We start from the raw sequence: 20,885 nt of genomic DNA, 5'->3' as shown, positions 1-20,885 counted from the left end.
CATACATAAATAAAAACATTAACAGAGCTACAACATTACAACAAGTTAAATTAAAGCCATATATTTAATCGCAAAAGTATTTAAAGTCTTTCCTTACTTCTTACATAGTTTTAGATCAGATTACTCTGCCTGTGTTCAGTCTAAAGGCATACGGGATATTTTACTAACCTTGTATCCTCCTGGTCGATTACTGATCAAGACTGTGGCATTCTCCCAGCTGTCCTTTTGACGTATAGGAGGCTCCAGCAACTCTTTCTGAGCGTCGCCTCGAACCATTTTTAGTTTTAAGCCCGATGATGCTGAAGGCGTGCCACCCAAAATGTAGAACCAGAAGCTGAGACACATTAAGAGTCCAATCATAAAATCAAATCCACTGCTGGCATAGGCTGTGTGACTACTCCAAATCAGATTCCAGTGATATCACTGATAAGTGTGTTTGTTTGTTTGTATATGTTATACAAATACTTATAGAATTCTATATATAAAGAATATATATTCTTCCAAGTACCTGATCTGGCATCCAGGGGCTGCCCTCTTGACAACAGAGTACTCCAAATTCGCCTCTGAAAAGCCCTCGACATGTGCATGCATGACGTGTCCTGTATCCGGCAGAAAAAAGGGGCGATCTCTTAAACAAACAAAACACCTATTGACACTTATCAATGATGTGAAACGGCATTGGTACGAATGGATCATGACGGGAGGCTAATAATCACCCCAAGGGGTTCCTGTGGTGTTGTCTTGTCCAGGTATTGAAGTCAGGTTTACCATCTGCCGTCTCCAGTGGTGGGAGGTGTTTTTCCAACCACAGGTGTGCTCCTCAAAGTCACACGAACCTAAAGGAAGAGAATGGCAACGGAGAAATAAACTATTATCAGAGTCAAAAAGATTGTGTGTCCTATTTTCATTATACTTTTAATTGTTTTGAGTATGACATTCATCTAATAATCTGTGAGCACAACATGTTGACATTGTAGTCATTTCATTTAATTTTAATGTGTGAGACAAGACGGACAAGTTGATCTGATGTAATGTCTATAGACTATAAAACCCTTTTGGCATGTAGTATTATTTGATATAGTTTTAGATGTGAATACAGATAGGCAGGCTTTAAAAACCGATAGCTGCCCACAGGATTTTATGATCACTCCAGTTTTATATTGTGTTTATTTAGTGTGCAGGTGCCAAGTAATTAGGAAATCTGTAATTGAGTGCAAGTTAATCTTTTCATAGCCATACTCTGTAAACAGAAAAGTGTGTCGTATTTTTCTGTTGCTTAATGGATGATCTAAATTTGGTGAAATTTGTTGCCATGGAAATAAAGAAAAAAAATAAAATTTCATGAAACCGAAAATATCATTTAATTAAATTGTGAAGCTCAATGGGAAAAAAAATTCCAAAAGGAAGAAGAGTTCTTTGGAAACAAAATCATTACAGACAGACACAAACCAAATGAACCAAAATCAATTGTTGGTTGGTGACACTGGGTTGGGAAAAATTAAGACCTCAGTTGAAAGCCATCATACCACAAAACTCCTCGTCAGAGCCATCTTCACAATCCACCTTAAAATCACAGACGAGTTCAGAAGGAAGACATTCTCCAGATGTGCAGCTGAACTCCCCGTCAGGACAAGACGACACGAAGACCAACGATACTGTAATCAGATTTTTTTAGAATTGAAAAGAAGACCACCTGGGAGAGGGATATCAAAGGATGAACACTATCCTTTGAGATAAAAAATTATAATAGAATAGAATAATAGAGAAATATATTTGATTTTAGCTTTGAAAACCCTTACCTGACAGAACAAATAACAGCATCATATTTAGAGAAACATGACAAATAACACGTCCAAAGAAAATCCTTAACGCATGACTGTAAATCCAGCTAACCCACTTATCAACAGTTTGTGCCTGGACAATCGGAAGGAAACTTTTACTGCATTTGCGCTGCAGCCAGGAATCCTTATCGGTAAACCCCAGCTTAAAGTCCAGGGTTTAACTGCGTTACATTTCCGCTGCTTGTCTTTATGGCTTTACTTTAATGAAGCAAAGTTTTAGATTACAAGAACGAGCTAATGTCATATGAATGCTCCAAGAGATAACACAGATCCAGATTGTTTCCTGTCTCCTGTTGTACATAGAAGCACTTTTAAAAACTAACATATGATGATAAATGTTAATACTTGAAATGAAGTGAAAATATGGTTAACAGTCTTTTTTTTTTTTTTACCAACCTCTTATTTAACATATAAAGGTGTTAAAGCCTCCCTGTTTACTACTCAAGCTCATGGCATGTTGTCTGACTTTCCATCCCTGATTTAAAAATACCAGGAAAATTATGGTTTCTATTTTGACAATCTGAATGCATGGTCTGATTTAGGACATGTCCAAATCCACATTTACTAGTTTAATGGTGAAAAAAAAGAGGCAGCAGCGCCAGGTTCAAAATTCAAAAAGGTTCCTCCACCTGTCTCCTGAAGGCGTCAGGTCATTTGGCCAATAAACCTGACGATGACACGATCAAAAGGCCTGAGCAAAGGTTTGTGTGTTTCCAGGATATCATGAACCAAGAGCAAGCAGCTATGACGAGCAAACAGCAGCAGATGGTAGAGATGCTCTAGTAAACTTGATTCTCAAGTTATGACAGTGACATTAAAGAGGCAGTGGTGGTATTTTCTTTACTTGTTGCATCGAGCCACCGATTCTGAGGTATTGATCTGTCCCAGTTTGTTTTATAAGTATGTATCTGACAAATGTGCTTGTCAATTAATTTGTAGTTCTTTGATCCTTTAAATTGCAGAGTTTGTCCACTTGGTTCATTTGAGATGTTGAAACATCCAACTTGTTGCAGCTCTTGGAGGAACCGTAGGACATGGTCTCCACTTTTTGTCAACTCTTGAACCAAGGTGTGGCACATTCTAGACACAGATATACATTTAAACAGAAACTACACAAGTGCAAACCTACGACAATATATCAAAGTGTTACAAACCCTACTCATCGTCCCTACGGGCTTTTAAAAAGCAGTCACAAATGTTAATATTTCAGCACAGTCTTCCACACAAAAAAAGGAGAATAACCAAAGGGGAAGTGAGAATACAAAATGCTATGATAGATGTTAAGGAAGAGATGGAGAACAAACCTCAACATCTGAATGCCTCTGCCCCAAAACAGGATATTGTGTTGCTACACTCAGGATGCACAAAATGTTCTTCATCAGCAACAATGCAACATCACTCTGGTCTAATAACGTGGTCACATAACCTCAAAAGTCCTCTATGTACACCTATGGTAGAACATTTCTTGTGTGCGCATTATCAGTGAATAACTTTAAGTTGAAGTAGAGGAGTAGAAATTCCACGGCAGGTTGGTGATCCTGTGTGTCAGAAGCCGTTTGCATGAAAGGGTGCATGTTGGCCTTTTGAGTCTTGAGTAGAGGTGTGTGGCGCCAACATATCTTTTTTTATGTTCAAATCATAATAAAATTGAGGTATGTATGTGCGAAACCTGTCCTAATATTCTCACTGGAGAATACTGGTTTGATACAAGTATGGCTCAGTAGAGCTCATAATCACTCAGTAGCAGATTCAATCAGAAAAGACGAGCCAGAGAGAAAAAATTAGTCCAGCACCATGCATAAGCACCAAGTTATGAACGGCTGTGAGCATGGATGTCGGTCTGGACCACTCAATTTGATTAGTCATGTTCAAGATGAATCTCTTAAAACCCTTTTTTTTCTCTTCTTCCTTGGACAGGAATTGAATGGGGCCACTTCTTGTCCTTTCTAGAGTGTGACATCTGTGCGAGAAAGAAAAATAAGTGTGTATGTTGCCCCTACTTCCCTCCCAACCACCCTCCCTTTAGCAGTAGCAAAATGCTGAAATGTGCCAATCTGAAACATGACACTTACTCAACGTGGGGGGGGGGGGGGGGGGGGGGGGGAGTGATAGAGTCAGTGCTATTAAGATTCCCTCCTTTTCATGGTCACGCTTATAAGTCCTCTGCTTGGACAACGCATGGGCAATGTCTGCTGCTGTGAGACTTATCAGAGGAAGAATGCTGACCCTTAGGATAACTCTAGCAGCCTTTTTACTCTTCATCCTAACATCTCAATGTTCAACAGCAAATGGTACAGTATTAACTCAAGATTTCTTAGGTAATTTATTCTGCACTTGTAGACTTAATAACTATTTTATTTTTCTAAACAGTAAATTTGGAATGAGAAAAAAATGCAGCGATAGACTTTGTTGACGGTTGTTTCAACGATGCCGTGAATGCAACTCTTCATAGTCTGTCAAAGTTGAACAGGAAGCATGTCTTGAAGAGAGAAACTACATTAGAAAAGACCAGTGAAAAAATGTGTCTTCAGAAATCAAAAGTCTGCAATTAAGAAACAACATTGTTTTATTTTCTTGGTGTCAGAAAAAAAGAGAAAGAGAAAATCTTGGACAACAAGCATTTACTATAAATTGCAAATAAACCAATGCATGTGAGAGACTGTTGCAAAAATCACAATTTAAAGAGATATATATGTATTTCTTTACATTTTTCCCTGCAGATGCCCAATTCTCACTCACCAACAAGGCCACGGGGTTTTGTTTGCTGAAAAAATTCAACCGCTGCCTTGACATCCGCTGGACGACGGGTAATCGGCTTTTCGCTGTCGCATCCAAAAAGTGCCTGGGGGCGCAGGGCAAAACTGTGGGGAGTGAAGTGAACCTCTACGACTGTGATGACAAGACTGACCTCCAGAAGTGGGAATGCAGGAACAACACGCTGCTCGCCCTCAAAGGCAAAGAGCTCTACATTGGAGTCAAAGCTGATGAATCAATTGCTCTCACCAAAACGGTTGGGCCAAATAACCACCTCACAATCACTGGGACAACCAGCGGTGCTTGCACAAGAACATACAGAGGTACAGTATGAAGACGTCTGCTGCGGATACTATACTATACTTTTTAGACATAGGAATGAGGAACACGCTTTAAATTAGCTCACATGATTCTGCCCCGAGGCCAGAATGTTACCAAACCACTAATGATTTTTACAAGGACTTATTGAGTAACTAATCACAAAACTAATCGATCCGGAGACGGCAGTTGAAATATAATTGTTCAACAAGCTCCTTGTCATTACATTTTGGCTGTGCATGTCTGGAGTAAATCAAAAGTGAAGAGAGAATACAACAAACAAATGATTCAGGTCTGCCCAAGAAACGTTGGCATAACAATACGCAGACTAATCGAATGGCAGTTCAATTTCAGAAGATATCATTTGACCAACCTCTTTTTTCTCTCCTTTCTTAGAATTGTACACCATTGGAGGAAATTCATTTGGTAAGATCTGCACATTTCCCTTCTTCTACAAAGACCGCTGGTTTGGAGATTGCACCACGTTCGACTCCTCACAAAAGCGTCTCTGGTGTGCAGTGGAGACAAAATATGAACACGAACTGTGGGGATACTGCCCGACTACTTGTAAGTACTGCATTACGGATTTAAATCTCATGATAATGAGAAGGCAGGACATTAATCTTGTATATGTAAGCATTAAAAGTATCTGCACACAGTATGAAACCTCAATTTTGTTTGACTGACTGAAATGAGTTCTCCATATTTCTGTATCAACGATCAGCCAGAGATCACTGGACGAAATACCTCGTAACAGGAACATATTACCAAATCAACACACAGTCAGCTCTGACATGGCCTCAGGCCGAAGTCAGCTGCAAACAGCAGGGCGCCACCCTGGTCAGTATCTACGAACCAAATGAGCAGGCTTTCATCGCAGGTAAGGGGCCACCCGTTGAATTTTTTCCTGGGTATGTTTCAAAGACCATTAAAATTATCACCATATTGCTTTCGAAAGACCCTTTTACTTGAATTGGGGAAGTGGTCTTCAGGGTTTATTCATCACAAAGAAAAAAACATAAATTTCACATGTGGTCTTACTTTGTTTTCATTTAAACATGTAATGCTACTGCACTGAAAGAAACATCAAGTCTTCTGATTTGATTTGATTTGATTTCTTTGCAACAGACAAATTAAATGTATTCAACTGGATGAAAGAGACAAGGGTTGAAAGGTCACAAAATGACCACCGGTTACTTTTTGCACTTGTTACTGTAAAGTCTGATGATCTTGTTATACTGTGAGCACAGAGCATCTTGCCAATCTGAGAGTTTCATCGGGCTAATCACCCTCAATTTATTCAGTGTTCAGTTATCACACATTATTTGAGATACACTGCTAAATATTCAGTTTGTAATGTAAGATTGCTTCCCTTGTGTTTTGATGCACTTGATTAATTTCTTTTTGAGCGTTTGACTGTGATTTCTGTCTTTTTGTGGATTTGTTTTTAAGCCACAAAAAAAGGAACATCATAAAAAAGAGGAACAATTTCTTTACTCTGTCCTTGTCCTTTCTTTTGTCCCTCTCAACCAAACAAACATACATAAACACACAGCACTACTAGGAGAGGGGAAATATAAACTTTGGATTGGAGTGGTTCTGGACCCAGAACATGGCTGGCAGTGGAGTAATGGGAAGCCTTTCCGTTACTTGAGATGGAGTACTGGTAAGTCTTCACTTGAGCAGAAAGATTTAAAACGCTCTGCTGGAGTTCCCTTAACCAATGACCCTCTAACATCTGAAATATACAGTTGACTGAAAAGTAATAGAAAAGCCCATATAAACGCTACCTGCCCATGAACAGATATTTAACTCAGGAATTGTAATTTATCTGACTTACAGTTGTCAAAAACATGATGTTGAACTAACTTTTATAACAAGGTCGCCATAACCACTATAAGTCGTGGGTGGAGGTCTATTTTTTCCCCACATCATTTTCCACTGTGTCAGTTATCCTTTTAATTAAGTTAATATGTATTGTACCGACTTACATTAAATGTCAAATCTTCTAATATCGAATGATTCTTGATAAAAAATAAGCACTTGCAATGAAAGAAAATACTATGTATGTGGATCTCCACTACTACAGAGGGAATCTTAAGATTAAACCATCACTTTTTCTTCTTCTTAAGGAAACCCACTTCCTAATCCAGGACACAACTGTGCATTTCTTGACACTGCCGAGCAGCATTCTTGGCAAAGTTCCTCCTGCATGAAGAAACTGGGCTACATCTGCTACAAAGACATGGTCACACCAACTCCAACACTAAGTACAGAAAAATATTCTACCCTCTGGAGACTGTAATGTTTCTCTACGTGACACGCTCACTGTGTGATATCTCTCGTTCAGCCCCTAATATCTCCGTTCTATGTTCTTCTCATCATCAGCTGAGCAAGGGTTTTGTTCAAGCCCATGGATTCCCTACAATGGCCACTGCTTCCACCTGCAGCGTTCTCTTCAAACATGGTCTAATGCTCAGATAGAGTGCCGCAAAGAGCGAGGAGACCTAGTGAGCATTCGCAATGTGGAGGACCAAAGCTTTGTCATCTCTCAACTTGGATACGGTATGTGAGGGGGGCCGTGGACAGTACAACCTTCTTAGTCAGTTAACATCGTTTTTTTCGTACTAGAATGAAAGCATTAATTTTATATTCTTTTCACATAAATATAATCAAAAGATTTCAACAAGTCTGAACAGTAAACACAAATAACAATATACAATATTTACTGCCACTTCTACTGTACGCCTTATTTCTGAATTCATTAAGCTGGCCCTATGGAATACTTACAATAATGTTCAATTACATCCATTCAAAACAACAAGTTTAAAATTGGACATACATATGTACACACATTAAAAGAAACATAGTTCGTCAAATATTTTTGTCAATTATCCTACAAAAATGTTTTTCCATAATGACTGAAACAGTGTTCAGATGCAACCACTAACTCTTTTAATATCAATGTAAAGAGCATTAACAACAGTTAATTCTCAGACATTGGCTCATCTGGTGTATACTCTTCATATCCATGTCTGCAGCATCCAGTGATGAGCTTTGGATTGGACTAAATGACAGGAGGACAGAGGGGTTTTTCGACTGGAGTGACTATTCTGCTGTCAGCTTCACCAGCTGGGAGTATGGGAAACCTGCTGTGTCCACTGATGGAGAAGACTGTGTTCTCATCAAGGGGGAGGTAAAACGCATTGTGTGGGTACAATGCTGCACATAAATCCTTCTTCCATACATAAAGGTGTATCTGGACTCATCATACATTGGTTACAAGTGTCAGCTAAGCATCATGGCTGTAACCACACTCAAGAAAAGTCGTATGCAACAAATTCCTAACTGCAGTACCGACCAAGAAAGAAAAAAAAAGACAATCGGAAAAGAAGCATTTCTGTGCCTCATTCATGAAACGTTTGCATGCAGAGATTTGGTCTTGACTTGTGCATAAGAGCAAATTAACTACTCTTGTTTGATTCATCAAAGTTTTTTGATTTCAAATTTGCTGGCAGAGAGGAACTAAATAGAAAAGGGGTCAGCATTCTTGTAAATACCAACATATTCTTACAGTTTGCGAGTCATATAAAAAGCAAATAGATCATATCAGATTATGGCACAATCCAATAATTAAAGTCCATTCACATCCAGTACATCTACAATCTAAAAACATGCAAGTGGTTTTACGGTGCGTCCTCCTTTCAGAAGGGGAACTGGGCGGATCGCTCGTGTGATGAGAAACACGGCTTTATCTGTATGAAGCAGAGTGACACTGAACGCACTGGAGAAGAAGTGGATCTGGACATAGGCTGCAAAGCGGTGAGAGAAGTTTACATGTAATATGTAAAAAACAGATGTGGCCTCCATGAGTGTCTGGATAATGAGGGTGTGTGTTTAAAACTTACGGTTAACTTTAAAATGTAAGTGGTTCATTCAGTGAGAAGTCATCTCTTGTGAATATCCATGCTCTGTAGATTCTGCAAAAGGAAGCGGATAAATAAGAAACTAATTATATTACAACTTTATTTTTGTTTTAAAAATATTCACTGATGAACTCCAGACCAGTCTTTTTACAGCATAATCTATATTTATCCTTTTACTCTGATTCCCTACAGGGTTGGAAAAGACATGGTTCCTACTGCTACTTTGTAGGAAGTGAGACAAAGACTTTTGATGAAGCCAAAGATGAATGCAAGAGCTCAGACTCCTACTTAGCTGATGTTTCAAATGGGTAGGAAAATTTCACGCTTTTTTAAGTGTTAAGAGTTTATTTCAAATAATTAAATCCCACAAGAAATATTTGAACTTGTGTCTTTTATTTTAGGGTGGACAACGCCTTCCTTGTCAGCTTGGTGGGGTTGAGACCAGAGAAATACTTCTGGTTAGGGCTGTCAAACCAGAAAAACATTGATGAATTTGTGTGGACCAACACAGACTCAGTGAGGTTCACTCACTGGAACACTGAGATGCCAGGTATGAACAAAAATGAGATCCATCTTTAGATAGCGGGGATAAATAGCAGCGCCACAATTTACATTAGACCATTTTCCCCATCAACAACTCAAGGTTACAGAGAGGGTTGTGTTGCCATGACAACTGGGGTTTTGGCCGGACTTTGGGATCTGCTGCCCTGCACCAACCAGGAGAAATACATCTGCAAACACCTGGCAGAGGGGGCAGTTTTAACCGTCCCACCACCGACTCAAATTCCTCCTAAGTGTGCAGACGGTTGGACTCGATCAGGAACAAGAAACATCTGCTCTAAGGTACAACCCGAGATTAATCTAAACTGGATACAATAGTTTGGCTTCTATGGGCGAGTCAAATAACGTAAACATGCCAACTGTTGGAAAATGTTAGTACCAGATGAGTATATACACCCTATTTTAACCAGTGTGTATTCAATCTTATTTCTACGTTTCTCTTTGCTATCTACAATTTATTTTCTCCATTTAGTTATTTGGTATTATGGTGGAAAAATACGTTTGACACTTTGTTTAGCGATTTATTGTGTGACAAAAGAGTTCACCTGACACCATTTGATTTTATATCCAAGCACTTCATTAAAGTTAAAATACTTCCTGTCACACAGTTATATAATAATAAAAATGTAGTAATAAAATAGTAATAGTAAAAATGATAATGAAAAGCATGGGAGGGACAATGGATAGCCTGCACCCCCCTCCCTTTTTATAGGCTAATGCATATACAATCAAAAATACCCCTCTGACATTCAAGTCCATTGATTCCTAACATTTACAGCGGCTACAATCTATATATTTTACAATATCGGTGTATCTTTGTGAAAGAGGATCCTGGTGGTGATCAACACACAAGGAACGATATCCAGAACGCTCACCTCAGCTTTTACAGAGTTTATAGAAAGTCTCAAAATGTTAAAAAAAAAAAGTGGGGGGGAAAATTCCTGGATCCACACTAAAGAATTATTAATTAAAAACAGGTTGAATAATTTTTCTTTAAAGAAACAAATAAATTGAGCTTCTATTCAAATATTCTGCTCTACAACTGTCCATATCTTCTCAACTTAAATCCAACCTACACTTCTTGTCTTGTTTCAAGTTTTTTACAGGGCCCCGTTCAGATGAGAAGACCTGGTATGAGGCAAGGGATTACTGCAGGGCCATTGGAGGAGATCTGCTCAGCATCCACAGCTCTGCTGAACTATTAGTGGGACGGTATGAGTTGGTTAAATACAATTTGAAACTCAAAGATGAGCACAACACATATCTAAAGAATTAAACCAGCAGAAAGTCACACTTATTTAGCTGGCACCTCCTCTTTGAAATGGCAAATTAAGTGCCACCATCTTTGCTGTAGTTCTCATTACTTGAATTTCGCCCCGAGAGGCTGACTTCTTGCAAAAAGTTGAATATTTCAGCAGTTTCACAGAGGACTGAAAAGAGCTTAATTAGTGAAAGCCCTTTGCTAAAGAATGTTTAAAATGAAGTTGTATATTCAAATAATTTTAATGATTTTTTTGTACTGCAGTTATGGAAAAGCCTGGATTGGACTTCATGTTCCTGATCCAAGTACTGGTTATGCATGGAGCGATGGATCCCCAGTAAGTTATCCAAAGGATTCAACCTCTTTGCTGTTGTTGTATTTTTGGTATCCATTCACTATATAACTGTGTATTTTCGTTTTCATTTTTATTTTTGTTCACAGTTAAACTTCCAGCACTGGCAGGAAGGAGAGCCAAACAATTTTAACAATGCGGAATCTTGTGCTGAATTCAGAATAAATAGCTGGGATGAATCCGGGTCTTGGAACGATGTGAACTGTGAGACTTACAATGACTGGCTGTGTCAGATCCGTGCAGGTACAGTTGATAAAATGTTTAATTGAATGCTTATATTTTGTGCCCTCTGAGGAGAAATTATTTGTAACCTTCATCCAGGAAAAACTAATTTGAGCATCTATGCTCTTTCATGTTTTCGCAAACACAACTCCTGCTTTTTGTTGACACTGACAGAGAGATGTTAATTCAACTACATTTTTATCATGGAGGTCAAGTTTAACTCCACTGAAAACTACAACCTCAAAATAAACTACAATTATAATGAACTTAATACGTCTCTGACGGTGTCAATCAAAAGTGAACACTATTAAAGGTAGAATTGATGGCAGGGTTGCTGTATTAGATTGCATTTGGTTTTACTGGTACTTAATAAAACAGCTACTGAATCATTGAACTTTGAATTTAAAAAAAACTACACTACAAATCCTCCACTGCTCACTGACTAAAGACACCTTGACTTTTAGAGGTTTCTACAATGCTGAAGAGTATTGCAATTCTTTAGTGTACAAATATATATTTAAAATAGCAAATACTTTTTTATATGTAAAATGCTTCTTGAAGGGTTAGGGTTAGGGTTAGGGTTAGGCTTCTTGAAACTGACTTTTGAGATCCAGAAAATTCTCTACTTATTTTGTAATAATAATAATAATAATATGACATACAATAACTGCCATGAAAGTACCATGGACACTAAGCTCTGTGTATATTATTTTGAATATAAACTGCTAGACATTGAGAAATAAGGTTACCCAGAGTGACTCACAGCTTTGGTGGTCAAACTAACAATTCAATCCCAAATCCTACTAATGTTGCTGCCATGAGTTTCATTACCCCAGTACAAGGTTAAACACAAAGTATAGTACAGAGTAGGGAAAATAGTTGTCTTGTTTACTTTGTTCGGATCGAAATTGACAATTGTTTGTGCCCTTACAGGAGTGATTCCAAAACTCCCTCCAAATGCCACAGCAGTGGGTAAGTTGATGTTGTAAACTCACAGACCCACACCCTTTTCTTAATGTCTCTGGGTAGTAGCACAACATATCAGTTGACTGCTCCAATGAGCAAGTGTCCAAATGATCATGGTCAGTCTTACAATTGACTGTTCAGGAGGGCTGCAAGTACTGATCATTTCTATTATCAGTTAGTCTTGTGACTTTGATGAATTGGTTAATTGTTTTTTATAAAATACTTAACCAGAGCCCAAGGTGATGTCTTCAAATGTCTTGCTTTGTTCGACTAACAGTCCAAAATGATATATATTTGCTTCTTAAGTTAGAACCAGCATAAGTTTGCCATTTTGCATGAACTTAAAAAGTCTAAGTGAAATGTGAACATAGACATTGATTGGTCACAAACATCTTTTTAAAAATAAATAACTTATAATGATACTGTACACGGCTTGAATTTTTAAGCTTTAGACCTTTACAAAAAGAAAAAAAGGACAGAACACCTCCTCCTAAGAAACAGTTATTTTAAGTATTTACTTGTTTAACCTTTCATAAGACATAGCAATGCATGCTGTAAAAGGTAAGGAAATTTAAAAATAAAAAAAAGGTTTTAAAATCATAAATTACTAATGTTTCTAAAACCTTTGCAGACTACAATACCACTTCAGATGGTTGGCTTGAGTGGAGAGGAAATCAGTATTACATTAACAGAGTGGCAATGCCCATGGAAGATGCTCGTAATTTCTGTCAGAAGAAGCATGGTGACTTGGTATCTATCAGCAGTAAAGATGAAAATAACTTCTTATGGAAACAGGTAGCTATTCTGTTGGTTTGGGTAACAGCACATTCAAATTTGGCGCATGTTTGACTCACTAGAAAAATAACTTGTGTATTTGTGTGCACTTGTCTTTTTGTTTTTTTACAGATTTCTAGAAGCTATGGGCAATATTATATAGGTTTGTCTGTGGATCTTGACGGGTCATTTTGGTGAGTACCAATGAACACCATAAAATTTAACAAGGAGGACACAGAAAACTCTTAGACTCTTAGTAATGTAAGGTGATATTTCTGAGTCAATCTGAATACGTGAATGAATTTTATGTTGAATGTTGCATGTTAGGGACCCAAAAAGGGAGCAAGACAGATAAAAGAGTCCAGTGTCAAGTGATTATTGTTCACATGATTACACAATTCATTTAAACTGTATGTGCTTCAAGGTGGATGGATGGTACTTCAGTGGGACTGCAAAGATGGGAAGAAAATCAACCGAATACAAATACCTTTGATGAGAACTGTGTTACTATGACTTATTATATGGGTGAGTTATCTAAAGACAGCTTGGTCAAATAACAAATTAGAGAATGACAAATATAAACTGGATAACTTTAATATGCTGATCTATATGTGACTCACTGCATCACTTCTCTGCTCACAGGCTTCTGGCGCACACGTAACTGTGGCCAAGATAACCAGTCCTTTTGTAAACGAGCACACTCAACACCTGCCAACACCACTGCAGCCCCCACAGTTCCCCCTAAAGGTGGCTGCCCACTCAAGTGGAAGCAATTTGACTCAAAGGTTAGAAATGAATGTCAGTCTCAACAGGGTTTGGTAGTGAACAAAAATAACGGGCGATTGGATCACATGGCATGGAAACCTAATGAAACAAGGACAGAGTTTGGTTGTAGAGTGAAAATACCTTATTTCATTTGTTATCTACAGTGTTACAGTATCAACAGTGTCCGGAGGACCACCTGGGAAGAATCAAGGAGTCAGTGCATTACCATTGGAGGAAATTTAGTCTCAGTTCCGACAAGACGTGTGCAAGGTTTGTTTGTTTTTTTCTAAGTATGTTTCATGATAAATATAATCATATATAATCAAGTTTACAATATAAATAGTGTTCACATTCATTCTTGACCTTTAGGATACAACTGAGAAAATATCTGTCTAGGCTAGAAAGTGGATCCTGAGTCAAGATGTTTTTTCAAACAAATATACTTCTTTATAAAGAACGATTACTGTACTCAAAATTTTACTTTTGTAAATATTGTTTTCATATTAGATTTATTTTATAAATCAACCATCAATTGAATTTGAGGATTCCTTTGTTTAGTTTTATGTTGTATATTTGCAGTCCATAAATAAAGCATATATTTACTATCATGTTGGAAATTTTAAGAAATTTAAGAATAGAAATCTAAAAATTACCCAACTTACATCCAATTTTTCAGCATTTCTAACCACCTTACTGGCAGCAGTAGGAACAGACGTGTGGATAGGTTTGAATAGTATAAAACAAGATGGTTTTTACTGGACTGATGGAAAGCCAAGGCGATATACCAACTGGGGATATTCTGTAAGTACATAAAATATATGTTCAACTGTAATGTAAAACAAATCTTATTTTTGCTGATTTGTTTAACTTGTCATGTTGCTGCAGTGATGAACAAATGTACTCCACGGATATTTTTTACAAAATGCTAATATTTTCATTTTTTAAAAATTGTTCTGCTCTGTAGAAACAACAGCGTATTCCTGGGAACTTTTATCAAAGATGGAATGAGGTAACATTTCTAGGACCATAAGGTCTTTTTGTTAGTTTGAAATTGTCATGTCAGAGTGAAAAGATTTTGAAATCCTAAACAATCATCTGTACTTAACCAGGAAGACTGTGTTGTGATGAACAGCAATCCTTCCCTTGGCACTGGTAAATGGTTGATTAGGTCTTGCAATGACACCAAGGGATTTGTCTGTCATCGAAATCTTGGTGAGTTCATCCCACTTGTGTTTTAGAAATGATGTTAAAAATTAGGCTTAACAATGAATCATGCATCATCAAGTAGTTTGTCGAAAGCTGGGCTGAGACTACAGGAATGTCAGGCCTGTTTAACCCGATTCAGCCCCTTTGAGAATGGTAGGGGAAATGTGGTCTAATATTTGGGATTTTAAATCTGAATGATTACGTCAGTAGTTTCCGAGTGGAGCCAATGAGACCAAGTCAAGCAGTTGACTGTGTTGCAACAATACAGACCTTTTGAAATGGCAACTTCGACACAAGCTACTGTACGAGTGTGGTAGACTGCTGAGTTGCAGGAAAGGCTTGTCAATATGTGGCAATAACGCGAGTGCCTGCAAAGCATATTTACCGATAGAGGAAGTTGTTGTTCTACACTAGTCTCTATCTTGTTGGTATTGCTCACACCTTCTTCTTCATGATACCCCATCAGAGAGGTGAACTGAAGTGGCGTGTCGCTCCCTCTAGAGCGAGCCTTAATAATATCCTTCAAATCTTGTGGTGTGTTGTTTAAGATTAGAGAGAAAAACATCTAAAAATTTAAAAAAAGACTTTTGTGTGTGATACAACCCGATTTCAAAATCGGTCAGGATTTTAAAGCTCCTGTAATCTGAGCCCAGCTTCACATTAAAGGTGAAATTGGTGAACAGAACCTTGCTTCCCCAAAAGTCAGTGTGCATTTCAGTTGCAGCCTATGTATTAGAGTTGTGTACATCTATTGTGTTTGAAAACATGATTTTTGGTTATTGTGATTGTGAAGTCACTTTTTTGATCCTTTAATTTTTGTCTTGCTCTCAACAGACCCAAATTCCGTAGCTCAACCAACAATAGTTCACAATTACTACGTAACTCTAGGAAATGACAGCATCAAGGCTTTGACTCAAAATCTGACCTGGGACAATGCCAAGAAACACTGTGAAGGTGATAAAGCCAACCTGGTGAGCCTACGAAATGAATGGACACAGGCCTATGTTGAGCTGCTGGCTATGAATCTCAAATCTCCCCTGTGGATTGGACTGAACAAGCAGCAGGTACAAGGCAGCAATCATCTTAAATGACTGTAAATCATATATTAGAAATCATTAAGTATCACATTAAGTGCTTATTAAGTTATAATTTACGAAAATGATTTGATCCATGACATACAGCATGGAACATCCACAAGACATATGGCTACTCTAATACAGCAATCTAAAACTGTAGAGTTGTTAAATCATTTGATATTGCTCGATAAAAATATATTTTAGAAATCCATATAAACGTTGATGCATTTTTGTAGCATTCTGAATAATTTCCAAACTTGCTTTCAGACTGGGGGTTATTTTAGGTATATTGATGGCTGGCAGATGAACATTGCCAATTGGGCTGAAGGAGAACCAAGCAGTGACCTACCTTGCGTGTACATGGATGTGGAAGGAAAATGGAGGACTGCTCTCTGCAATCAGACCATGAACAGTGTTTGTATGCAGTCTACAGGTAAGGTTGTTGGTAGGAAAATTAAATAAATACAGTCCATTAGTCACTAATTGTTAAACCTCTGTAGATAGGGGTCATGCTGTGAATGCTGAATTATATACTGTATGTCTCCTACACCTCCGACATACTGATTAGCTTGTTAACCTATTCCTGATTCACGACTGTCATAAGGTCATATTTTCATGATGTTATGGATACCAGTAATAAATAGTCCCAGCATATAAAGGGTTAATTTTCACTACATTGAATGTCACAGTAAGAAATCCCATTATTAGTTGATCTCATCATCAACCTCTCTGTCACTCACAGATGTGCCACCAACAGAGTCAACCACTTTCCCAGGAATTTGCCCTGATGAGACAAGTTCAGAGTACCACCAGAGTTTTTCTTGGCTGCCATTTAAGGGCCATTGTTATTTGTTTATCACGGAGGAAGTTGAATGGGCAAATGCAGCTAGCAGCTGTGTACGGCATGGTAAGAGAAACTCAATTTACTCATGTCAGTAAAATGAATAAAACAGCTGCTTAGTAATATTTTTCTTTTTTCTGAAGGCGGTATCTTGACTAGCATAGAAGATCCTTCTGAGCAACAATTCCTCAGAAGCAACTTGGAAATATTTCAAAATAGCCACACATCATTCTGGATCGGACTGTATAAAACTCATAAAGGTATAATCACACTCTTTCCCACTTCGAGAAAAGTACTTGTATGTAATGAAGTCAGTTTTAGCATCAACATTTTTTTTTTAAACAAATAACTCATTAAATCAATTTCCCTGCTGATAAAAAGCAAGAGTTATAGCTTAAATAATTATTTCCAAATGGAATTTTTCCCTTTTATTTTTGTTAAAAATAATAAGGTTAAAAAAAGGGGCAAATCCAGCTACAGATGATATGTAATGGTTATTTAGCTAATTATCAAAGTGAAAATAGTAACCGACTGAGTTTTTGCTCTGCTCTAGGGACATGGATGTGGTTGGATAGAACAGTCTTAGACTACACTAACTGGGCTGCAGATGAGCCCGATTCTGACTTTGGAAATATCGCAACCCAAGATGGGACTTGGCAGTCAGGACACAGATGGCACGATAGACCATTCATCTGTAAAACTCCTAAAGGTAAGATCATACTACTGAACAATCCTTTGCAGAAAGACAGAGCCATATACAATATTCTGTTAAAGGTTCTTATTTTTTTGTTGTTGTTGTTTTTGCAAAAGCTAACACAAATAATTTTAGTTTTCAGCAAAGATTTACTTTTAGTGTATTTTGGAGGATACTTCTGAGCACAGGATGTAAAGGGTTTCCCTGCAATTATAAGACTAGGCTCAGCGCCTACGCAATTTGCACAAAGCCTAAACCAAATGAATGGAGAAAAAAAAAATTCTTCACTACTGTGCTGGAGAGAAAGGACACCATATTGGTGCAAATATTAGACAATCTTTTGTCTCATTAGATGGTATTTTGTCTTATAGTTTAGGATCTGCAATAATGTGCTCATTCAGTACAACAGATATTCTTTTGGAATGGAACAAGTACCAGTGAAACTATGTTATTTCAGAGTGTTGCATAATGGTTTGACTGTAGTCGCAATTGTTGCTAGGCTAGTGGTTGTTTTTGAGTCTTGAAAGTTAATCGGCATTAAAAAGTGATTGATTAGTCCAGTTAAACCATTAGGCATTTCTGAAGGGGAATATGTCCTGTGAGTGAAAACTAGTTTACTGCAGCTTTACTGCAGAAATAAAACCAAGAAAATCTGTATACTTTGTCACAGATGATGACACGAAGAGAGTGAAATGTGAAGGATGTTAACTGCAAGAGAAAATAATGATGTGAGAGTGAAAGAATCTCCTCGCTACAGTAACAAGATGACTAGTGGCAACCGGGAGAGGGAGCCATCTACAGATATCCAACTGAACAAAAATGTTGATGATCTGGAAAACACTGTTACATTGTGATGATGACGAAACTTCGCTTAATCCTCAGCATCTCGGTTTTTTTTCTCTGTGTAACAGAATATGTGTGTGTACTGCTAAATAGTTAGTACCAGAATGATAAATGATGGTAAATTGAGGAGTGGGGGCGCTTGGACCAGGATGCAGGGTAGCAGGATGCAGGGTAGCAGATAAAATCACAAATATTCCTTGACAGAGCTTGGTCATCTAATCATTCTTCTCTTATTCCCCTTTAGTGATTTTCCAAGATTCAGATATTAAACCTGGTAAGTAAAACCATTTTATCTCCTTAATTTGAGTATTATTTCATTTTTAATGGTAATATTTCAAAAACGGGTTACACATATTGCGAAATTTTAAGTTGTCAAAAGCCACAGAATAAAATAAAATTGAAATAAAATTGAAAAAAACTTAATTTTGAAATTGTTTGGACTTATCACTGTCTGTGAATCTGTGCAGAACCTCATGGAGGTCAGGATCCTCGCAGTCGCGCCCACACAACGTTGGTTGTTGTAGTGATCATTGCTTTCGTGTCTTCGCTGATAGCAATTCAAGTCTTCCTCTACAAGAAGTTTCCTCGTCTCATACCCACCTTTGAAAATCCACTATACTTCAACAGTGAACGATCTCAGCCAGATGTAGTGGACACCAATAAACTGATAGAGAATGCAGAGGAAGAAATCCCTGAGCCTATTATAGCTCTGTGATTCATAAAGTAACAGAATCTAGTGGGGCATATACCCTATAGTGTATCTCACAATGATGTATTACACATTGATGCTTCATTTATGTTTTTGCTATTGTTGGTTTTTTTTACAATATACATTCTATATTGACTTATTTAACAGTATGTCACTAAGTGTGAGTTTCAGTGGAGTTGGCGATGTCTAACCTCATGGAACAGAATTTAGGCTCTAGGATGTCTCAATGGGAATGATTAGTATTTTACTTTTTCTTTTTTATCTATGACTGGATGTATAGAATTGTCATGTTATGCTTATGCCCACTAGATGCTGTTCATTGCTTGTACTTGAAATGTGCAAAAATATCAGCCTGTCACTGTTAAATGAACATTAATCTTGGCACAAAACAATAAATGTTCATTTTGCGAGTTGTTTCCTATTGCATACAATGTCTAATTAAATTAAATAAATAAATTCACTTTGTCTTGTCTATCGTTCATGGTTGCTGACTTTATCATTTGCATGGCCAATGATTTCAGTTTGTTCTGAAATGGGAGTTTCAACAGAGGTGGCAAAAAAGAGGCTGAATTTATACTGTATGTTATTTTATTTGGGCTGACAGTTTTAAATAATTTTAATCATATATTTTGTAATGTACTGGGAAGTACATCCTTTTTTTAACAGTATTATAACTGTTGGGATAGTGCTGTGTATTTCATAATAGCCTAGAGTTTTAATAATGGATATCTTCCATTCACGATCTTTAAGTTTTGAGTTCCTTTTTACCGTTATTATCCCATAGCTGTAGCTCCTCTTCTGAGGCACAGCGGTTGCAGGTGGTATTGTTTGGTCACCATCGTCCTCAGAGCTCCTGTCAACACCACTTCGGAGATAACGGAGGAGTGAAGCTTTGACTTCATTTAATGAACATTAAAAAAAAAAAATCTAAACAAATGACAAGCTCCAAAAGTTGAAATGACAATATTTTTGGCGTTTGGACTGACAAGGTCAGTCCAGTAGCAACTAAATACGAGTTGGTCAGTTTGATATATCTTGTTCATAATACATTCAGCCAAGACCATTAAATGGTGCCATTTTGACAAAATTGAAAATACATGTGCTTGTTGGAGGTCATAAACTCTAAAAAAAAATATGTGAAACACAATTTGTCCATAACATTTCCTGCTGCTTTGTCTACTAAGCATTTATACTGGCACGTTCCACCTGTTGATTAACTGAATAGCTTACTCACCACAAATGTTCTCAAAGCTCACTTCTCAGATTCACAGAAGCCACTTCCTCTTTTAACATTGCATTATTTTCAAAAAGGCAAGTTATTTCATTGATTTGATCCAACTGATTAATCTGATCTGGTAGTTGACCCCTAGTGACTGTTTGCACTATCCATCCATCCATCCATACCCCCTTACTCCAACTAACATTGGGGAGGATCAACCCTGAAAACCACTACAGCCAATTTGGAGTCGACACTCACCCTAAGTGGGCAAGTTGCATGTCTTTGACTATGACTGTAGGAGTAGACCAGAGTACCTGGTACAAGAGGATAAGAGGCAAAGCATCCATCAGATCCTAGACTGTACAACTTTTCTTTTGTCAGTCTTATTGTTGACTGTAAAGGCAGTTTTTCCTCACACTTGTACAGCTGAGCTATGGCATTATCATTTCTTGATCATTCAGCATCAGTTTAAAAATGTCAGCGTTACAATTGCGTCCTTGCTGTGATTAACGGTCAATCGAGATGTTCCCTGTAATCTGTATGAATCACGCTTTGCA

The 20,885-nt window shown here is 37.6% G+C and overlaps 2 protein-coding genes across 6 annotated transcripts in view; one reads left to right on the top strand and one right to left on the bottom strand.

The window, feature by feature from the left end:
- Positions 1-20,885, bottom strand: part of si:ch211-106h4.4 (MAM and LDL-receptor class A domain-containing protein 1) — a 61,562-nt gene that overhangs the window by 21,220 nt on the left and 19,457 nt on the right. For 2 of the 3 annotated variants that reach the window (XM_035635662.2, XM_035635664.2), the window contains 4 exons: positions 1,527-1,655; positions 717-836; positions 509-599; positions 169-334 (listed from right to left, as the gene is read on the bottom strand). In XM_035635662.2, coding sequence (XP_035491555.2) covers positions 169-334; positions 509-599; positions 717-836; positions 1,527-1,655 — 506 coding nt within the window. Of the gene's footprint in view, positions 1-168; positions 335-508; positions 600-716; positions 837-1,526; positions 1,656-1,799; positions 1,953-20,885 lie in introns of those variants that run through there. The other variant, XM_035635663.2, reaches the window with a different exon arrangement.
- LOC118311649 (macrophage mannose receptor 1) lies at positions 3,975-19,581 on the top strand. Of its 3 annotated transcripts, none has more exons than XM_035635667.1 (31): positions 3,975-4,132; positions 4,562-4,918; positions 5,310-5,480; positions 5,638-5,793; positions 6,469-6,579; positions 7,046-7,183; positions 7,302-7,478; positions 7,955-8,109; positions 8,622-8,735; positions 9,032-9,147; positions 9,241-9,389; positions 9,483-9,682; positions 10,497-10,612; positions 10,926-10,998; positions 11,103-11,256; positions 12,169-12,207; positions 12,833-12,996; positions 13,108-13,169; positions 13,400-13,500; positions 13,618-13,760; positions 13,905-14,010; positions 14,417-14,541; positions 14,705-14,749; positions 14,850-14,952; positions 15,781-16,010; positions 16,290-16,455; positions 16,765-16,929; positions 17,007-17,123; positions 17,417-17,572; positions 18,645-18,674; positions 18,868-19,581. In XM_035635667.1, the coding sequence occupies exons 1-31, from the start codon at positions 4,027-4,029 to the stop codon at positions 19,113-19,115; spliced, it is 4,293 nt and encodes a 1,430-aa protein (XP_035491560.1). In that variant the 5' UTR covers positions 3,975-4,026; the 3' UTR covers positions 19,116-19,581. The 3 variants fall into 3 exon arrangements, with proteins under 3 accessions (XP_035491560.1, XP_035491559.1, XP_035491558.1); XM_035635666.2 differs by having other exon boundaries at positions 4,008-4,159; positions 8,625-8,735; XM_035635665.2 differs by having other exon boundaries at positions 4,008-4,159.

This window comes from Scophthalmus maximus, chromosome 5 (assembly GCF_022379125.1).
Source record: "Scophthalmus maximus strain ysfricsl-2021 chromosome 5, ASM2237912v1, whole genome shotgun sequence".
In the NCBI taxonomy this organism is placed as follows: Eukaryota; Metazoa; Chordata; class Actinopteri; order Pleuronectiformes; family Scophthalmidae; genus Scophthalmus; species Scophthalmus maximus.
The sequence above is the reverse complement of the archived record's forward strand: the minus strand, read 5'-3'. Positions and strand labels throughout refer to the sequence as shown.

Coding starts and splice junctions, on each gene's coding strand:
- LOC118311649 (XM_035635665.2), top strand. CDS start 4,027: ATGTCTGCTGCTGTGAGACTTATCAGAGGAAGAATGCTGACCCTTAGG. Junction 8,736..9,031: donor TGGACATAGGCTGCAAAGCG/GTGAGAGAAGTT, acceptor GATTCCCTACAG/GGTTGGAAAAGACATGGTTC. Junction 13,501..13,617: donor TACTATGACTTATTATATGG/GTGAGTTATCTA, acceptor CTCTGCTCACAG/GCTTCTGGCGCACACGTAAC.